Below are 15,594 nucleotides of genomic sequence, written 5' to 3'. Positions count from 1 at the left end.
CCGTGATAGTTTCAGGTAAATTAGTGATGCGCTGATTTTAATATGTCCTCACTTTTGTTGTCTAGAAAAAGAGACTTTCTTGGAGCCTTTTGTCCTAAAAGACCTGCTGCCATCGTCGTTGGGCAGCTACTATCGCTACACGGGCTCCCTGACCACTCCTCCCTGCAGTAAAATTGTGGAGTGGATCATCTTCAGCAGACCGGTCTATGTCTCTTACAAACAGGTGAGAAACGCACGCAACACAAGGTTTATGAACACACGACATACAAAAGATGGAGATGTTAGGCTTCCAGGTGAAATTTCAAGATGAACCTAAAATATGATGAGTTTTAAAGTAAGACCTCGGAAGTTAATGGCTAACACAACAAGACGCTTTTTGATCAGAAAACTGATTGGATTCATTTGTACAGACAGCTACGTTGTTACTTGCATTACGGATCAACAGGTTCTGAGATCAACTGGCTCCCAATATCAGCTGTGGCTAGACCACTAATTGTTCTCTTCTTATCTGCGGATTCATCACTTCTTCAAAGCACTACATTGAAGAGATGGTGGACTTGATTCATGTGACTCGACTCAAGTCAGACTTGTGTTGCTATTTTTAGGACTTACGACTTGCTTGCCAAAAACTTGGGAATGACTCGACATGGTATCTAAATGACCCTACTTGAACTACATGACTTAACAAGTCATCTTGTTTATTGTTTGAAATCTACTTTTTAACACAATTTGGCTTTTCAGAAGGAAAGCAAGAAATACATTTTAAAAAGTGGGATTTTCTTTCATTCACGCCAAGCTGGCAACCCAATCAATGTCACTTGTTCGTGAGAAGAAGTGGTATGTGTGTGTGTGTGTGTGTGGGGGTGGTCAAATCAAAACCAAGAGCTGATCAAATCCAGTCCTACAATCTAGTGGTGATTTATCAGACATCAATCATCAGGGTTCGTACGGGTCCTTAAAGTTCATAAAAATCAATTAAAAAAGTAGTTGTAAAATTATGTTCTTAATTGTCCATAATTTTCAGGTAAATCTTCTAAATACCATAAATATTAACCGGGGGTGTTCATTTCATTTGTGTATGTCATTTTCCCCACCCTTCCAATTCATAGTTTTGTCAGAAAATGCAGGACCTGGTACCCGCTCTACTTTTCCCGCCGTCTCCGATTAGTTCCGACGATGATCACGTGATCACTTTGGGTCATTCCGGGAAACAACAATAGATTGACGCCATCCTGGAGCAGTTAATGGATGGTTTGGTTGACGGCTCGGCAAACAATGACCGTATTTTCTGGAAAAATCTATTCATCGAATTTATCGATCCCAACAAGTGACAGACAAATATGTAGCGACGCCATTCGAGCGAAGCGCGCCTCAGCAGTCGATAGTCCGCTGCTCTCTGCTGTGTGTGCGTCAGCTAAGCTTAGCTGTTGTCTCGGCTAGGCTAGCTTTTTGTTTTTGTAGATCAAAGCGTATTTGATTTGTGACGTCGGTTGCTTGGTTGAAACCAAAAGGCATGCACGTGTGTACATGTTCGCGCGGACGCACACACAGCAGAGAGCAGTGGACTTTCGACTGCTGAGGCGCGCTTCGCTCGAGTGGCGTCACTACAAATATTCCGGGACAATGCTATTTTCAAGTGGCGTGGCTGGAGAAGCCGGAGTTCTGTGTTTGGGTCGGAAAAACTGCTGGCGATTATACATCGGCCGACTGCCGAGTGTGCAAGAAGTGCATCTCAGTGAGAGGTAAAACTTGTCATAGCCTCCTGGTCAAGTCAAATGCATTTAGAGGCACACAGCAAAACAGAAGAAAATTGATCGCCAAGAACTTGCAAAATAGATTGAGGAGAAAACTAAGTCACTGCCTGCTATTCCCTAATTGTCATATCAGTTTCATATTTGTCATTATAAATGTCTGATTGAAGGTGATATGAGGGAAAATAATAGGGTTGGATCATTTGGGATTTAGACTTCTGACATGCATTTCAGCTGTTCAGGTGTACTGGATACTGCTAAGATGGGCAATCAGTACGACTGTTAGTGAAACCAGATTTTTCTAAACCCTGTCCAGGTGATCCATATGACCATTAGCTCTGTTCTTAGTGTTGTGTTTATTCGAAAATAAATTTAAGTTTTATATTTTCTCAATTTAAATTTTTCTTCGTGTGTTTTATTTGAGAATTAATTAAAATGTTTTTTTTTAATTTTCCTACCTGTGATGCAGGCAGCAAAGTGAAACTTTGACATACAGTATGTCAAATAAAGGGTTAAGTGATTGCTCCTAAAAATAAAAATGTGCCCTTCCTTTGGCAGCAATGATTTGAACACCAGTTCAGTGATATGTGGCTTTCTGTTCAGCCCGTGTATTGCTGAGCGGGCATTAAATCAACCATGAATCCCTCGCCGAATGGAGAAAAAGTCCTTTAAAAAGGTGAAAGTGGTCCTCAAAAGTCATTAAAAGTCCATAAATAAAAAGCCAGTGGAAGAATGGGAACCCTGATCATTCCCACAGCCTCCATAACTAACTGAGGAGATGTGCAGAGCCCAATATTAATTTATTTTAATTAAAAAAAAAACAACACCCAAAAGAGAGAGGCAAAAGAGAGAAAAAAACCACCCAAAACATATTTCTACATTTTGGCACTAAAGGATAGGTTTTTGCAAATGTACTTTTACATTTCATTATTAAATGAGCTCGGTATCGATCCCCAAGCTTAAGTATTGATATTTGGCATTCATTTATGTTTTCTTTATCTCTATTTTTGGTTTCTATGCCAACAAACTATTTTTTCCTGTCTCGATTTACACACACGGAAGCACCGGTATCGGCCCCCGCCCACTCTTATTCTTATTACTGTATTGACAAGAGGAGAGGTTAGAATGCAAGAGTTGGCCTGAGTGGGCTTGTCATTTACTTGAAGGAAGTTAGCCACAATCTCATTCCGCGTGGGTATGCTGCTTCTTCTTCATTGGTTTGGATGTGATAAATACACCACCACCCCCCCCCCTCCCCCACACACCAAAAAAATGATGATGTACAGTACGTGCCCCCATTGGTGTGAGCACAGCGGTACCTCACATGTGGTTTTGATCGCAGTTTTGTGTAATTTAAAAAAAATACTTCTGGTGTCTATTGGATTAGAATCTCAATATTTTGCAGAGGATTTTACTTGATATTGCATGAAATCCAAAATCAATGGTACCACGCATCTCAACCAGTAATGTAATGGAGTTTTTAAATGTGATGACACACATGTTTACGCCCACATTCAGCATATTCTATATTTAAAAACAGAAAAACAGATATGCCTCCCAGCTAGAATTGAATAAAAAGATGTATCATCATTAAAAATTCTGGTTGGTGAGGCAGAAAGAGAGTCTGAAATGGCATCAATCTTTCAAAAGTGTTTCTCTATCGATCTATCTATCCATCCATTCTCAGTAAGTGCTGTCCAATGCGTGGGATACTCATAAGAACTCATAGCATGGGGGCTACAGCAAAGAATGACAGCATATGTAACAAACACAAGGAAACACTGTACACTCGTAAGTGTTAAATCAACACTTACGGAACACAAACAGTTCCTGCTCTCTGCCTGTTGATTCCTGTCGATTTGTCCACAAATACTTTTTTCTTTCATCCTCCCCTCTCTTTGTATTTTATCTTCTCTTGCTACGAGCCCATTCTTTTGGATGATCGTTGAAGTAGGTCAGCAAGAGTGACAGTTGCTGCTCAGGGCCTGCTTTTAGAGTGGATTCATGCCAAAGCTGTTACACAACTCCCCACCTAAAGTTCCCTTCTTTCAGACATACACATGGACGCGCCACACTTGTCTGTGTGTGCGCTGTTTCTTGGTAGCTATTCCAACAGGGATGTGTGATTTTTGTGGCACCAGGTATGACCAGGTATTTCCATTTCAAGGTGAGGTTTATTAAAAAAATAATGTGAGGTTAAAAGTAGAGATTGTTTCATTGTTACGTTTACATCAGTTCTTCATTTATCTACGAAATCAAAACAGAGGACACTACTGAGAACATCTACAACCAGATTTATGGCACCAAAAACAAACAAGCACACAACCAATCTAAGGCATGACAGATGCCAAATGCCAACCACGACAAACTAATTTTGGTCATTTACCAAGTTCCTACAAAAAATTAACTAAATTTAAAAAATATATTTATATATAAGGAAGAAACATTTACCAATGTTTGTTTTTTATGAATGAAATTCAAAAGTATGGCATTTATAACTTCAATAAACTGATGACATCTAACGACAGTTTTTTTTTTATAATGTAGTTGTTAACTAAGGGTTAACCTCACCCTATCCTTGTTTGTGAACAACTGAATCTTTTGGGAATGCTCCTTTTATACCCCAACATGACACTCACCTGTTTCCAACTAATCTGTTCACCTGTGACTGTTCCAAACATTGTCTTTTTTTTTTTAATCATTCCTCAATTTCCCCTTGAGGAATGATTAAAAGCCTTTTCTTGCCCCTGTCCCATCTTTTTTCAAATGTGTTGGAGGCCTCAAATTAAAAATGAAAAAATATTTGCCCCAATATAGTATATATATGAAAATATATATACAGTATATATATGGAAAGCTAAGATCATGGCAAGAATGAAAGCTGGGCAACCTAGAAACCGATTACAACGGCTATGTGAAGTACCACCTGAAAGTCTCATGGAAAGTGTGAATGCAGCACTGAGGGCGATCCCTACCGTAACGATCACGGAAGCCAATGAGCTGATGTACGCTTCAGCATCAGTGATCCTAGAGATGCTTGGCTATAAGAGCAACCAAGGAAGCCATGAGTTACCCACCATGGAAAAGACGGTTGGAGGCTAAGATCAAGGCGGCTCGGAAAGATGTGAGTGAATTGACGGAGGCCCAGAGAGGTGTGATGAAAAGGCCGATACCCGAGAAGTACATCCAGATGACCATACCTGAAGCACTCGAAACTGCCAAACAAAGGCTCCAAGCCTTGTCCAGCCGCCTAAAGCGGTACACGAAAGAGAATGAGGCCAGACGAATAAACAGGCTGTTCGCAACACAACCTGTGAAAGTGTACGCTCAGTGGCAGGGTCCTAACAACAGAGCTGACCCACCAAGACTGGAAACTTAAAGGTACTGGAAAAGCATATGGGAGAAGGAGGTTGCACATAACAGCAGTGCACAATGGCTGATGACCCTGAGAGAGGAGCACAGCAACCTCCCTGAACAGAACCCAGTTACCATAACAGTGGCAGACATACAGGAAAGAGTCTCAGATATGAAGAACTGGACAGCACCAGGCCCGGACATGGTCCACACCTACTGGCTAAAGGAACTCACAGCACTCCATGAGCGCCTAGCAGCACAAATAAACCAGCTGCTGAGGGTTGGGACTCACCCAGGATGGCTAACTGAAGGGTGAACGATCCTGATCATGAAGGATCCCTCAAAGGGTGCAGTCCCGTCCAACTATCGGCCAATAACCTGTCTCTCCACAACATGGAAGCTCATGTCAGGCATCATTGCGGCTAAGATAAGTGGACACATGGATCAATACATGAGCGAAGCACAGAAGGGCATTTGTAGAGATACCAGAGGAGCCAAATATCAGCTCCTGTTTGACAGAACAGTCGCACAAGACTGCAGGTCCCGACATACCAACCTGTGCACAGCCTGGATTGATTACAAGAAAGCCTATGACTCGATGCCACATACATGGATCACTGAATGCTTGGAGTTGTATAAGGTGAACAGGACCCTAAGAGCCTTCATTGCGAACTCGATGAGGATGTGGAAAACCACACTTGAAGCCAATGGCAAGCCACTTACCCAAGTGTCCATCAAATGTGGCATATACCAAGGTGATGCACTCTCCCCACTGCTGTTCTGCATAAGACTGAACCCCCTAAGCCAAGTAATCACCAAGACAGGCTTTGGATACCGCCTCAGAAATGGAGCTACCTACGATCAGTCACCTCCTCTACATGGATGACATAAAGCTGTACGCTAAGAGCGAAAGGGACATAGACTCCCTGATCCACACAACCAGGATCTACAGCAGCGACATTGGGATATCATTCGGGCTTGAGAAATGTAGTCGGATGGTGACTAAGAGAGGAAAGGTAGTCCGCACTGAAGGGATCTCACTCCCTGAAGGAACAATAGCAGACATTGAGGACAGCTACAAGTACCTCGGTATACCACAAGCCAATGGCAACCTCGAACTGCAAACAAGGAAAGCGGCTACGGCCAAATACCTCCAGCGAGTGAGGCAAGTCCTAAGAAGCTAGCTCAATGGCAAGAATAAGACCCGGGCAGATACCCTGCAGGAATAATAAGGTGGCCAAAGGAAGAGATTCAGACCACGGACGTGAAGACCCGAAAGCTCCTAACCATGCATGGGGGGTTCCATCCCAAATCCAGCGCCCTGAGACTGTACGCAAGCCGAAATGAAGGAGGCCGGGGACTACTGAGTGTGAGAGCCACTGTCCAGGATGAAACATCCAAGCTCCATGAATACATCAAGGAGAAGGCTCCAACGGATAACGTACTCAGAGAATGTCTCAGACAATGAGGAACAGAGGATGAGGCGCTGGAAGAGGGACCATCATGGGAGGACAAGCCCCTACACGGGATGTACCACCGGACCATATCTGAAGTGGCTGATCTCAAGAAGTCCTATCAGTGGCTAGAGAGGGCTGGCCTGAAGGACAGCACAGAGGCCCTCATCCTGGCTGCTCAGGAGCAGGCCCTGAGCACCAGAGCCATTGAGGCCCAGATATACCACACCAGACAAGACCCAAGGTGTAGGTTGTGCAAAGAGGCACCCGAGACGATCCAACACATAATTGCAGGGTGTAAGGTGCTGGCAGGGAAAGCCTACATGGAACGCCATAACCAGGTGGCTGGCATAGTCTACCGAAACATCTGTGCGGAGTATGGACTGGAAACCCCAAGGTCAAAATGGGAAACACCTCCGAAGGTGGTGGAGAATGACCGAGCAAAGATCCTGTGGGACTTCCAGATCCAGACTGACAAGATGGTAATGGCGAACCAACCAGATATCGTGATCATAGATAAAGGGCAGAGGAAAGCCGTTGTAGTGGATGTAGCGGTCCCAAGTGATGGAAACATCAGAAAGAAGGAACACGAGAAACTTGAGAAATACCAAGGGCTCAGAGAGGAGCTGGAGAGAGCCTGGAAGGTAAAGGTGACAGTCGTGCCTGTGGTGGTCGGAGCACTCGGGGCAGTGACCCCCAAACTAGATGAGTGGTTGCAACAGATTCCGGGAACAACATCAGACATCTCAGTCCAGAAATGTGCAGTGCTGGGAACAGCAAGGATACTGCGCAGAACCCTCAAGCTTCTTGGCCTCTGGTAGAGGACCCGAGCTGAATGGAGGACGGACACCACCCGAGGCGTGAGACCAGGATTTTTTTTTCTGTGTATATACAGTAAATATATATATATATATATATATATACTGTATATACACACAGAAAAAAAAATCTGTGTGTATATACACACAGAAAAAAAATCTGTGTATATACACACAGAAAAAAAAAATATATATATATACACACACACACATCTGTATATACATTTCCATACACACACACTGTATTTTCCGCGCTTAAAGGCGCACCTAAAAGCCTTCCATTTTCTTAAAAGCTCACAACGCACCTTAAAATGCGCCTTGTGTATGGTTATTACGGTAATATGTCGACCCCAAAATGGCTCCTTGCTAGAGACATGCTTTCAATGCAGAGTTCAAAGTTAAGGCGATCGGGTTACGCAGTTGAACACGGAGATTGAGCAGCGGGCAAGAGAGTTCAATGTTAACGAGTCAATGTTATAACTTGCTGTTGGTTAAGTGAACTGTGTCGCTGCTTTATTAAATAAGTTTTACTGACATCTGATCGTTCTGGAGCAACGCTACTCAACAGCTAAGCTGTCTTAGCTGTTGTCATTTGTTCAGAGCTTCTTTGATCTGTGGCGTGGGTTGCGTCGGATCTGATTGGTTGAACCACGTGCGTATGTGCTCGCGCTCATGCGCACACAGCTGAGAGCAGCAGACTATGGATTGCTGAAGCACGCTTCACTTGAGTGGCGTTGCTACAGTTCTGTTGGCATTTCCTTGAGCTTTCCTCCATCGAGTGGATGCATTGTAGATTGTGTCTTATAGTGCGGTGCATCCAATATATGAAAAAAATTACAAAATAGGTCATTCATTGAAGGTGCACCTCATAATCCAGTGCGCCTTTTAGTGTGGAAAATACAGGATAAATTCATCAGTTTGAACCCTTAAATATCTTGAGGCCTATTTTGGTAGCGAGGTGCCTGTACGCTCAGTGTGGGTGCATCTTCAGTTTGGTGCCGTGGCCGGTCTGGCCTGGTGTAGTAGGGACCACATTGCGCCTCACTAGGCATTCTGGTGAATGGAGCTGCGACACCCCCAACACACCTGATAGTTTGATAACACAAAATAGACTGTCTGCCCACATAAAAACATCATCTCCATTTTTGTGCCAGGGCAAGTCTAGTTTAGTGTCTTTATAAATTTGGTAGACACACTATGTCTCACTGGACATTCCAGGTGACGCGTCTGCCCCACCCCTTGCCGCGTCACGCAATTTGGTGACAAAAAGTAGACACCATTTTAGATTACATGAAAGTAGGTCTGAATGGTACTGAAGGGGGTGTAATGGAATTTGGGCGTATTTAATCGAGAGACAGATTTGGCATTCTGCAGACATGTCAACGATTTCATTCATAAATGTGACAACAACCAGGGAAAATCTCATTACACCCCCTTGTGCACACAGCAAGGCTATTGAGTGCTGGGTCATGCACTGACACACGGTCATGGATGTAAGGCGGTCTCCAATTGCCCATATGACATGCGAGGCCAACGACATAATCTGCAAGGGTAGATCTTGCAGTTAACCTGCTAATGTCATGCATGAACCCCAGCAAGTCTATTTCTGTTCCACACTTGTGCTCCGACTGCCCTGATTTGAATTCAAATGAAGGATGCCACTACCATTGGCCCTGACTCAGCAGGGTTCCATCCCACAAGAGTGCAACTCCCTATTACGCCCAATTCTACCTGTGCAAAAGGGTAGCAAAATACCAAAAGAAAGAAAAGTCTACCCATGTGCAGTTATAGACTACGCTTTGCACAAGAGTAGCGCCGAGAACAAAACATGAGGTCCCTTGTCTATGTAGTGTACTGTATTCACTTTAATATAGGTTAAAAAGAATGAGAAAATCTCCCGTGCCTGCAAGGGTTTTCTACAGATACTACAGTTTCCTCTCACATTCCAAAAGATGCATGGTATGTTCATTGAACATTCAAAATTGTGTGATTGTGAGCACAGTTGGTTTTTTCTCTGTCTGCCCTTCGATTGGGTGGCACCCAGTTCGGGGTGTCGCTGCCCGAAGACAGCTAGGATAGGCTCCAGGACGCCCACGACCTTTATGACGATAAGCGAATAATATAATGGATGGATAGATGTAGTCTGTTTATTTATGCCTTACACATCACCCCACCTTCATTGGAATTGAGGTTTGTACTCATTTTGTGGACTTACAGAGCATGAAATGGAACTTGTTTTTGAGAATATAAACAGTTTATTAAAATCATGTTCTTCCTCTCTCATTTTCTTTCTGTCTGGCTTTTCTATATGCTTCTGTGGCATCTTGGCTATCTTTCCCCAGTTAGAGGCGTTTTACTCAATCTTCACCACGGAGCAACAGGACCATGTTAAATCTGTGGAATATCTACGCAGCAACTTCAGACCCATTCAGAGCCTGGACAATCGCCATGTTTTTAAGTCAGCGGTGAAGGACGCTTGGCTGCCTGACCTGTCTCACAGTGGGAGTGGGCCTTATGGCACAGAATCTTCCAGAGGTAGGTGGAACTATAGTTTAAAGTTCAAACTGTCACATTTTGCCAAATTGATTTACATGTGACGTAATTATGTTATGGGCATAATCTTTGGTACCCTTCTCTGAAAGAAAAAAATACCCCCAATAAATCACTGCAATAACAAGCCACAAAGCTTTTAAAGAATAGTCCCTCGTACAGACCAGGCAATACTGAAGCTTTTAACAAGTTCCATGAGCTCCACGTTTACAGACTCAAAAATGAAGCATACAAAATAAAAGAACACTGTACACTGTGAAATAATAGAGGCTTATTTATGTTCAAGGCCTGCATTGCTGTATAGGGTGTCTTCAACCTGTGCAGGATACATGCCGAGGTATTAAGGAGAGAAATGCACAGTCCAGCGTTAAAATCTTGGTTACAGTTGGAGGCACACATAAACATTCATTCATTCGTGAATTTTCCGATCCGCTTTATCCTCACAAAGGCCGCGGGGATGCTGGTGCCCATACCAGCTGTCTTCGGGCAGGAGGCGGGGGACACCCTGAACCGATTGCCAGCCAATCACAGGGCAAACAGAGACGAACAACCATCCACGCCCACACTCACACCTAGGGACAATTTAGAGTGGTCAATCAGCCTGCCATGCATGTTTTTGGAATGTGGGAGGAAACCGGTGTACCCGGAGAAAATCCTCGCAGGCCCGGGGAGAACATGCAAACTCCACACAGGGAGGCCGGAGCTGGGATTGAACCAGGGTACCTCTGCACTGTGAGGTCGACGCGACCACTGGACCACCGGACCACCAACACAGCTAAAAAGACCCAAGAATGACTCAAAACAAAACATTGGACTATTCTGACGTGACTTCCATGAGACATGATAGGCATCCGATTGAACAGTGGTAAAATCAATTCATTCCTGTATCCACGATTCATAACAAAATGTTATTGTGTCATTGATTTACTATAAATACTGTAAATAGCAAGCATTAGCTTTCCGAATATCTTAATACTTAAGATTACCTCCTAAACTATGCATCTATTCAGCTTTGGACAAGCACATTGTCAAGAAAATCTAAATAGCTGGTGTTTGCTTTCACAATATCACAATTTAGAGTGTGTCATGGAGGAGTGCGGGTGGATCCAAGTGCAAGGAAGCAGGGTTACAAGGGAATCTTAAAATATTTATTTCCCCCTCAAAAACAAAACCAAAAAAAAAGAAACAGAGCATCTTAACATGAGCTACAAAGGGAATGAAAATGAACAAAGAAAGATGGGGAAAAAGACTCACCACTACAGATGACAGGCAACAAAGGACACAGAACATTAGACAATGAACCAAGACAGTGAACAGAAAGCACGAATGGAATAGAAACTAATGCAACAATTACACATGCCTGGACAGGACACGCGAAGCACGACTAATGAGACAAGGTGGAGACACTGACATGATGAAGAAATGGGGAAGGCACGAACAGGAGGCAAAAGAAAATACCACATCAACCAAAATATTAACAAAGCACAGATCAGAAATGAAAGGAAAAACCAATCATGCTCCAAAACACGGAACAAGAATCTTTGACAGCTGACTTGGCTATATGTTAATTTCCATTCAAGTTTCTGCTGGTATTCTCCTTGAATGTCTGATATAGTAGCATTAACAACCAGAGGACTATATATTAAATGTTTTAATGCCAAAAAAATAACAGAAATCTCAACACACAGGCTGGTGCAGCCTTATCAGGGAGATGTGGAAGAAGGTCCGCTGTTCTCCAAAATGATCCCTGTTCTTACACTGTCCTAGCCACACCCGCACATGACAGTAGGATATGCTCAAAGGCCTTGACAAGAAAAAGGTCAACGCAGTAAACAAATGTAACCCAAGTCACAATGTAATCAGTCCCGAGGAGGCCTAAATAGAGCGGTATGGATGAGCTGTATATATGTGTGGATATGGCACGTGAGACTGGCTGTTGGAGACATGCCAGTCAAAGGTTTGTTTGTTTGTTTGTTTGTTTGTTTGTTTATTGAACATAAAACATATATACAGTAATAATTTGACAGAAAATAAGGTAGATAAAAAAAGTAAAAAGAAAGAAATCAATCTTCATTCAACACAGTTATTATGTTCAAGGGAGTAGGAAGAAGTAAAAAACGTATCTAGTCCTACCCCGTTATGTGATTGTATCTAATAAATCATTTTTATATCAATCAGAAAAGTAAGAAGAAAGAAGTCTCCATTAAGGCTCATACTTTACCCTTAACCGTGATATTTTTACAACTTTTGGTTTGTATCGGGATTATATACTTCCACACCCTGACACTCTTGTGTCAATTTTCTCTTAAATTCATAATGGATATTTATATACCTTTCTCTATTTATCAACTTAGTTCTGATTTATCATTATATTTAATGTTTTGAATTTATCATTTTAACTCTGATTGATGTAGGTTGTTTGTACTATTTTTTTGAATTTGTTTTTGAACTCAGCAAGCGATTTACTCATTTTCAGGTCCGTTTCGAGATTATTCCACAGATTAACACCTTTGATAGATACACTTCTTTGCTTGATGTTTGTTCTTGTTTTGAGTTTTTTGAATAAGTTGGTACCTCTTAAATCATAGCTGCTTTCTCGAATTTCGAAAAACTTCTGAATGTTTTGGCAGAGCAGGTTATTGTGTGCTTTGTACATTAATTGGGCGATTTTAAAGTCAACCAGGTCATAAAATTTCATCGTATTTAATTTGATAAATAGTGGATTTGTGGGTTCCGTATATTTTGATCTATTAATAATTCGAATTGCTTTTTTTTGTAGGTTGAGAATAGGGAGTGTGTTTGTTTTGCAGGCATTTCCCCATATTTCCACACAGTAGGTCATATATGGTAATAATAATGAAGTGTACAATGTGTACAAAGATCTCTTATTTAGCACTTCCTTGGTTTTGTAGAGGATCCCTACGGTTTTGGCTATTTTTCTTTTTACGTTATCGATATGTGGCTTCCAACATAGTTTTGAGTCTATTACTAATCCGAGAAACTTGGTTTCATACGCTCTTTCTATCTCAATTGAGTTTACCATAATTTTAGCTTGGTGTTTGATTGGTCTTGTGCCAAAAACAATTAACTTCGATTTTTTCAGGTTAAGTGACAATTTATTTCTGTCGAACCAGTTTTTTAATTTGTTTAATTCGTTTTCTACGGTTGTCAGGAGCTGTTTCAGATTTATTCCAGAACAGTAGAAAGTTGTATCATCAGCAAATAGGACACATTTAAATTGTTTTGAGACCTTGCAGATATCATTTATATATAAGATGAATAGTTTTGGACCAAGCACTGACCCCTGAGGAACTCCGTGAGTGATTTTTAGTTGATTAGTTTTTTTATTGTTGAGTTGCACGTACTGATATCTGTTTTCTAAATAACTTTTTATCCATTTATAAGCTACACCTCTAATGCCATATCTTTCTAGTTTTTTCAATAATATACTGTGATCTATTGTGTCAAAAGCTTTTTTTAGATCTAGGAAAACCCCAACAGTAAATTCTTTGTTGTCTATATTAGTGGCTATTGCTTCCACAAACTCCATAACTGCCATTGAGGTGGTCCGCTTTTCCCTGAAGCCATATTGATTCTCACTTAACAGCGCATGCTTTTGTATAAAGCTATCAAGTCTGCGAGAAAATAGTTTTTCTAATATTTTTGAAAATTGTGGTAGTAGTGATATTGGTCTATAATTTGTAAACCGATGTCTTTCTCCACTTTTATAGATTGGAATAACTTTAGCAATTTTCATTTTTGATGGAAAGATACCAGCTTTGAATGACAGGTTGCATATGTGCGTGAAAGGTCGCACTACATATTCTATAATCTGCTTTATTATTGTCATGTCAATATTAAAGCAATCAGTTGACTTTTTATTTTTAAAAGTTTTTATAATATTTGATACTTCTTCTTGTTTTACAGCAGTAAGGAACATCGTGGAGGAGTTTTTTTCTACATATCTATCTATTTCAAACACGTTTGTTGGATCAGGAATTTGTTTTGCTAGGTTACTGCCGATGTTGACAAAATACTCATTAAATTCAGTTGCTATTTCTGCAGTTTTTTCCAAAATAGTATTTTTGCCTTTGATAAAATACTCTGGATAATCCATTTTTTTAGGACTATTTCTGATTACTTGGTTAAGTATCTTCCATATTTCTTGTGTGTTACTTTTATTCTGCTCTAATAGTGCATGATAATGATCTCTTTTACTGGTTCTTATAATATTTACTAGTTTATTTTTATAGGTCTTATATTTTTTTCTGCTTCTTCAGTTCTCAATTTTAAAAACAATTTATATAAATTGTTTTTCTTTTTACATGCGTTTTCTATGCCTTTCGTTATCCATGGCTTACTTGGGTCTTTATACTTTTTGGAGACTTTAGTTAATGGAAAATGTTTATCATATAAGGAGATTATGGTAGACTGAAATACTTCAAACGCTGTATTTGGGTCTTCGTTTGAATAGACCTCGGTCCAGTTTTGTTTTTCTAGGTCTTGCTTAAAGGCGTCGGTGGAGCGTTGGGTTCTTAGTCTTATTTCTGTTATGCGAGTTGTTGACTTAGCTTTTCTATCAAAATAATTATGAAAAACTGCAAAAACAGGTAGGTGGTCACTTATGTCATTAATGAGAAGTCCACTTTCCATTTTATGGTCAATCTTATTTATAAATATGTTATCTATTAATGTGGCCGTGTCAACTGTTATTCTGCTAGGTTTCAGGATTACTGGGAAAAAGCTGTTGCTGTACATAGTATTTATGAAGTCGGTTGTTTTTTTGTGTCCATTTGGGTTTAATAAGTCAATGTTAAAGTCACCACATATTATTCGTGTTTTCTTATCGTTGTTGTAACTGAGCATATCTGTTAGTTTTTTATTGAATGTGTCAATACATGATCCTGGTGTCCTATAGATGCAACTTATGATGATATTTGATGCCTTTTTATTATGTATTTCAATGGTTAGACATTCCATTAGGTTTTCTATTGTGTTTGTCAATCTCTCGATTTTACTGCATTTAAGTGCTTTGTCTACATATATTGCAACCCCCCCTCCTTTTTTGTTTTCCCTATTAGTTGCAAACATTTCATAACCTTCTATTTCCATTTCAGTTGTTTTATCTTCATCAAGCCAAGTTTCTGATATGGCAATTATTTTGAATTTATTGAATTTAGTCAGGTATTCTTTGATTTTTGTGAAGTTTTTATAGAGACTTCTACTGTTTAAGTGTATTACTGAAAGTGCATTTTCCAATTTTATATTAGTGTTGAATTGTTCATCCAGGTAATAGTCAGAGTTTGTTACCCTTTGTTTGTTCTGGAAGAAGTTGTTGTCTGGGTCCAAATTGTTCTCGGGATCGAATGGCTTATAGTCAATATCTTCAAAGGGTTGGAAGTCCATGTTTTTGGGATGTGAATTTCCCGCTCCCACGCGGTCGTCGCTGGCTCCCTCGCGGTCGTCGTTGGTTCTCTCGCTGTCGTCGCTCGCTCTCTCGCCGTCATCACTGGCTCCCTCGCGGTTGCTGGCTGGACGTCTCCTGGGTCCCTCGTGGTCGCTGGCTCCCTTGCGGTCGTAATGCAGAGGTCCCCTTGAGAAAGGGACTAAATCTCCTCCTAACCAAAACTCAGTTCAGTGGTAGCAGGTAGCAGCAATCTCGGTCTC

General features: G+C 41.1%; 1 protein-coding gene across 3 annotated transcripts in view; it reads left to right on the top strand.

Annotated features, from left to right (window-relative positions):
• LOC147200870 (receptor-type tyrosine-protein phosphatase gamma-like) overlaps positions 1-15,594 on the top strand; it is a 365,530-nt gene that overhangs the window by 251,520 nt on the left and 98,416 nt on the right. For all 3 annotated transcript variants that reach the window (XM_086118198.1, XM_086118200.1, XM_086118199.1), the window contains 2 exons: positions 66-223; positions 9,720-9,912. In XM_086118198.1, the coding sequence (XP_085974324.1) occupies positions 66-223; positions 9,720-9,912 (351 nt within the window). The remainder of the gene's footprint in view (positions 1-65; positions 224-9,719; positions 9,913-15,594) is intronic.

The sequence above is a fragment of the Hippocampus guttulatus genome, chromosome 8 (genome assembly GCF_054856545.1).
Source record: "Hippocampus guttulatus isolate MCC_2025c chromosome 8, RoL_Hgut_1.0, whole genome shotgun sequence".
Taxonomy (NCBI): Eukaryota; Metazoa; Chordata; class Actinopteri; order Syngnathiformes; family Syngnathidae; genus Hippocampus; species Hippocampus guttulatus.
Note: the sequence above shows the minus strand (reverse complement) of the source record. Positions and strands in the feature narration are given on the sequence as shown.